The sequence below is a fragment of the Arachis duranensis genome, chromosome 9, assembly GCF_000817695.3.
Source record: "Arachis duranensis cultivar V14167 chromosome 9, aradu.V14167.gnm2.J7QH, whole genome shotgun sequence".
NCBI classification, from domain to species: domain Eukaryota; kingdom Viridiplantae; phylum Streptophyta; class Magnoliopsida; order Fabales; family Fabaceae; genus Arachis; species Arachis duranensis.
Genome location: NC_029780.3, coordinates 101,711,215 through 101,716,251, shown reverse-complemented (window position 1 = coordinate 101,716,251; position 5,037 = coordinate 101,711,215). Strand labels below are relative to the sequence as shown.

At 42.7% G+C, this 5,037-nt stretch overlaps 2 protein-coding genes across 2 annotated transcripts; both read left to right on the top strand.

Moving 5' to 3' along the window:
* Positions 1-2,363: 2,363 nt before the first annotated feature.
* On the top strand, positions 2,364-2,948 carry LOC107466431 (protein FAR1-RELATED SEQUENCE 5-like). The gene has a single exon (XM_016085406.1). It carries the CDS (start codon positions 2,364-2,366, stop codon positions 2,946-2,948), a length of 585 nt encoding a protein of 194 aa, XP_015940892.1.
* A 9-nt stretch (positions 2,949-2,957) lies between these two features.
* LOC107466430 (protein FAR1-RELATED SEQUENCE 5-like) lies at positions 2,958-3,620 on the top strand. The gene has a single exon (XM_016085405.1). The coding sequence runs from the start codon at positions 2,958-2,960 to the stop codon at positions 3,618-3,620; it is 663 nt and encodes a 220-aa protein (XP_015940891.1).
* Positions 3,621-5,037: the final 1,417 nt, after the last annotated feature.

Below are 5,037 nucleotides of genomic sequence, written 5' to 3'. Positions count from 1 at the left end.
CAGCGTTAAACGCTGGAAATTCTGAGGCTGATTTGCCACGCCGGTTTGGGCCATCAAATCTTGGGCAAAGTATGGACTATCATATATTGCTGGAAAGCCCAGGATGTCTACTTTCCAACGCCGTTGAGAGCGCGCCAATTGGGTTTCTGTAGCTCCGGAAAATCCACTTCGAGTGCAGGGAGGTCAGAATCCAACAGCATCTGCAGTCCTTTTTGGTCTCTGAATCAGATTTTTGCTCAGGTCCCTCAATTTCAGCCAGAAAATACCTGAAATCACAGAAAAACACACAAACTCATAGTAAAGTCCAGAAAAGTGAATTTTAACTAAAAACTAATAAAAATATACTAAAAACTAACTAGATCATACCAAAAACATACTAAAAACAATGCCAAAAAGCATACAAATTATCCGCTCATCATCTGTGCGAATTGGGATTCTGGGAAGAGAAGAAATCAGGATTTTTACTTTTCAATATATATATATATGCAAAGTGAAATGACTAAAAAACCAAAATAAAAACTAAATTCTTAAGGGTATTTAAGTAATTTAATATATTCGGGGATTTTGGGGAATACGAGGACGGGGACGGGGACGGGAATCTCCTCTCGGGCCCTCGCATCTGCTTCGGGGGAATTTTGTCCCCCATCCCCGTCCCCACAGGGAAAATTCCCCGCCATCGGGCCATGTTTGGGGCGATCCCGTGGGGATCCCCGCTGCCTGGGAATTTTTGACATCCCTAGATCTGACGTATAGTTTTTTATAATAAATTTTGATATATTTTTTTAATAAAAAAATCAATTGGATGTTTATTATGTGAATACAAATTAAAATTTTAAAGAATAACAATTTATTTATCCATTTCTAGAACAATTTGTTAATTGGATTGTACGAGTACACCATAAATAAAAAGATCTCAATAAGTACTAGAATATTAAAATATTTTTTTGAAGTGATATTTACTATTTAAAATTATTGTTCAATTGTTTTCTATACTCTATATATTCATTCATCATCGTGGAAAGAGTTTTGTTAAAGAAATAAGAACATATTAATTAAATATATACTAAATATTAAGCTGGAATAATTTTACAAATAGAAATAGAAAGCGATAATTCAAATAGTAAATGAGTATAGTCTATTAATATATAAAGATGAATAATCTCAATAGTTAAATTTATTTTTATATAAGAATCAATTTATTTATTTAATTTTTTTATTAGTTAAAATATGCTCTAAAAACTACCATTTGAAAACAAAATTATTAAAATGTTACAAATTAATACACTATAAATTTTACATACTTATTTTTTGTAATTTTATTAACATCAATATAATAACAAGAGATTAACTACTTAGTTCATACAACAGGTAAAAAAATTGTTATTCATATATAAAATTTTACTAAAAAAATAAAATAAATTTATGAATCAGCCTGTGCGAAATGCAAAAATTAAAATACCCTAGTTCATTATGTAAGATGGGGACGGATTCGGTACGCGCTCCCTGTTAGCTCATCGAAACGTCAAAATTGTGTTTGGCGCACCGGTCAGCCAGGTAGTGCAAGAATATATATACTTGTTTTTTTGGGTGTTTTCTACAATTTCGTATAAACTAAAGGGGTCAATTTTTCAATTTTTAAAATAAATACATTTAAGTTAATTCTACAACTAGTTGGATACTCGAGTTTAATTAACAACTATTACTATGTCTAACTCCTCCTCCAGCCCAGGTTCTCTTCCTCCCCTTCTCCTCCGTCGCAATCGCGCCGTCCCTTCCTATCTCGACCATCGAGAACGACTCAGCTAACTTCTTCTTCTCCCCCCACTCACCGATGGTGGCTTCGGCGACATGTTGTTCCAGCAGCTCATCCGACGAGATTCGGAGATTTTGAACCACGAAACGCTATTTTCTTTGGGATTCAGAAATTGTTCAGTGTTAACGATTCTGTTTAGGCGGATCTAAGCACACAATCAGCCTTATCACCTCTGATGACGACTGTACCTGATCTGCATTGTCGATTGTCTTCGGCAGTAGATGGCTTCGCCGTCTCCATCAATGGAAAGAAGGTACCCGTTGTATTAGCACCCTTCACTTGATTTACAAATATCCCCCTTTTTCTTCGTCATAGGTCTGCAATTGTCTTTGAAGTATATCCCCCAATTTTGCGTGTTTCGCTAAATTACCGCATTATTGCTGTTTGGCACAGGGCTGCCGGGGATGAAGATACCACTGGGGGCAAAGCAAACCATGGAGTTGGATCGGTTGAGGGCGAAGGCTTTGCAGGGATGGAGTCGGACAAGTACCATTTATAGGAAGATGAAACAGAACACGACCATCCGGTTGAGGGTGAACGCTCTACAGGGATGGAGTCGAACGAGCACGAGTTTCAGGAAGATGATACAGAACACGACCATCATGCAGAGGCCGATGTCGACACTAGGGATGCGGTTGAATTGGAAGACAGTTTGGACGGCGCCGGAGGAATGTCTGACAATTATGCGGAAGACGAGTTTTACGCTGTTGATTCTGTGGAGTCGATAGGTTGGATTGATTTTTTGAACTTGAGCGAGGAAGATGTTCTCCAGTTTAATTTCGCAGATGTTAACATTGCATTTGAGTTCTACCAGCAATATGCAAAGCACCATGGCTTCGGCGCGAGACGTTCCAGAAGCGAAAAACGCGGCGAAGTAAGGATACGACAGGAGTTCGTGTGCCACCGACAAGGGTACCAATCCCCGAAGTTCTACTCGATGCCTAACCGGCAAAAGAGGCCGAGGGCCGAGACACGGTGTGGATGCCCTGCAAGGATGCTACTCCGCATGGACGATGAATCAGGACGTTGGCACGTTGCGTACTTTTCATACGCGCATAACCACCACGTTCTTGAGTTACGATTTTCTTCCATGCTTCTGGGCCATCGGAGGATGAGCGAAGCAGACATCGAGTAGATGAACGATATGCGTAAAGGGGGCATTGGCATCTCCCGAATCCACGGTTTTATGGCGAGCCTGGCCGGTGGGTATCATAATGTCCCGTACACAACAAGGGACATTCACAATGTAAATGCGAAGCAACGAAGGGAGGGTGGCCTAGATGCAGAATCGTGCCTAAGGTATCTCCAAGAGTGCAAGGCAAATGATCCAGCACTGTACTACAAGGAAGTTGTTGACGGTGAGGGCGTGTTGCAACACTTGTTTTGGTGTGACGGCACCAGCCAAATTGATTACCAGGTGTTTGGAGACGTGGTTGCATTTGATGCAATGTACAAGAAAAATGTTTACCTTTCACCTATTGTAGTATTCTCCGATGTGAATCACCACAACCAAACGGTTGTCTTTGCCGCTGCACTGGTGGCAGATGAGAAAGAAGAGACCTATGTCTGGCTATTTCAGCAGTTGCAAACTTCAATGAAAGGGAAGGCTCTCGTGTCCATAATAACCAACGGTGACAGGCAAATGAAGTCTGCGATCGAGCAAGTTTTTCCAGAGGCTCACCATCGACTCTGCGCTTGGCATCTACTCCAAAATGCCACGAGCAACATCGGAAAGCCCAAATTCATTAGGATGTTTAGGGATTGCATGCTTGGTGACTACGAGGTCCGAACATTTCAGAGAAAGTAGTTTGAGATGGTTGATAAATTTGGCATCGCCGATAAAAGATGGGTACAGGACATGTACGAGAGAAGGCACAGTTGGGCCACAGCACACATACGGGGAAAGTTCTTTGTCAGATTTCGAACAACATCAAGGTGCGAGGGCTTGCACGCTGTGATATCACGGTATGTTAAGTCTCGATACAGCTACACTGAGTTTTTACGTCATTTCCATCGATGCTTGATGTTCGTGCATGCAAAGGAGGTGGAGGCTGATTTCGAGTGTGCAAAGGATGACCCTGTTATGACCACCAACCTAAAATAGCTGGAGCGGAGTGCAGCCGAGAACTACACTCGTGCGATATTCTATTTGTTTGTTCCCATTCTTGACAGGGCCTACGCAATGAGGGTGGTTGACTCTGAAGACAACGGTTCCTATTTTATCCACACCGTCTCTCAATACAGCACTCTGGGGAAGGATTAGCGTGTTGTTGCAACGTCTGATATGAGGGAGGTCCGATGCACGTGCATGATAATGGAATGTTTCGGGGTCCCCTGTGAACATATAATTGCGGTGCTTGTTCTTAACAATGTTCATGAGATCCTGAGGTCTCTGATATTACCGAGATAGAGCAAGGATGCAAAACTTGTGGCAGTGCAGTCGATGGGCGTGATTTGGGATTCTGTACAACTGACGCAACACTGGTGTCTGATGGATTGGTACCGAAAAGTGTGCAAGATTGCATGTCACAGCACCCAAAAATGCCAGTTTGCAAGAGACATTGCCGTGCTGATGCTGAAGCACTTCGAGAACGAAGATGCAGGAGACACCAGTTTTCCACCCGAGGGGCCACCTACTGAAGGTGGCAGACCCCCAGCGCGGAATCCACCCAGGCGCAATACAAAGGGTAACAATGCTCATGGTAGAAAGAAAACCCAGCGATGTCGTTTGTGCTGAGAGGTGGGACACAACAGGACGACGTGTCCGGACCGCCACACAATGGAATCATCCAGCGCAGTTGCAGATGACATGGATTCGATAGACACTGACATGGTGGGTTGGTCGCTTTATATATTATATAGTTAAGTTTTCTGCTCTGTTAAATGGATCTAATCATTTGTTTTTTACATTGGTGTCAGCTCTATGATAACCTATCCGGTGATCTATATGCGACCGCGGAGATTCCTTCATTCCAATGCTCCGATAGTGACACGCAGGCTGGGTTTGCTAACAGCGACTTTGCTGGGACCAACACGTCCGGGCCAGTCATGTCTCTTGCCGATTGAGCAAAGGGGACCTACAATTGTCACCACCGTGTTGCAATGGTAGGTTGGCTGAACCCTTTCACGTTCTCCGGTAGGCTGTAGCCGCACACCGAATATTGTTTGCATTTCATCTGGGTACAGAACCGTCTATAGGTCGTCGACGTTAAAACAAGTTTTTG

What these genes read in the sequence shown, in the direction of transcription:
- LOC107466430 (XM_016085405.1), top strand. Translation starts at nt 2,958, where the DNA reads ATGCGTAAAGGGGGCATTGGCATCTCCCGAATCCACGGTTTTATGGCG.
- LOC107466431 (XM_016085406.1), top strand. Translation starts at nt 2,364, where the DNA reads ATGGAGTCGAACGAGCACGAGTTTCAGGAAGATGATACAGAACACGAC.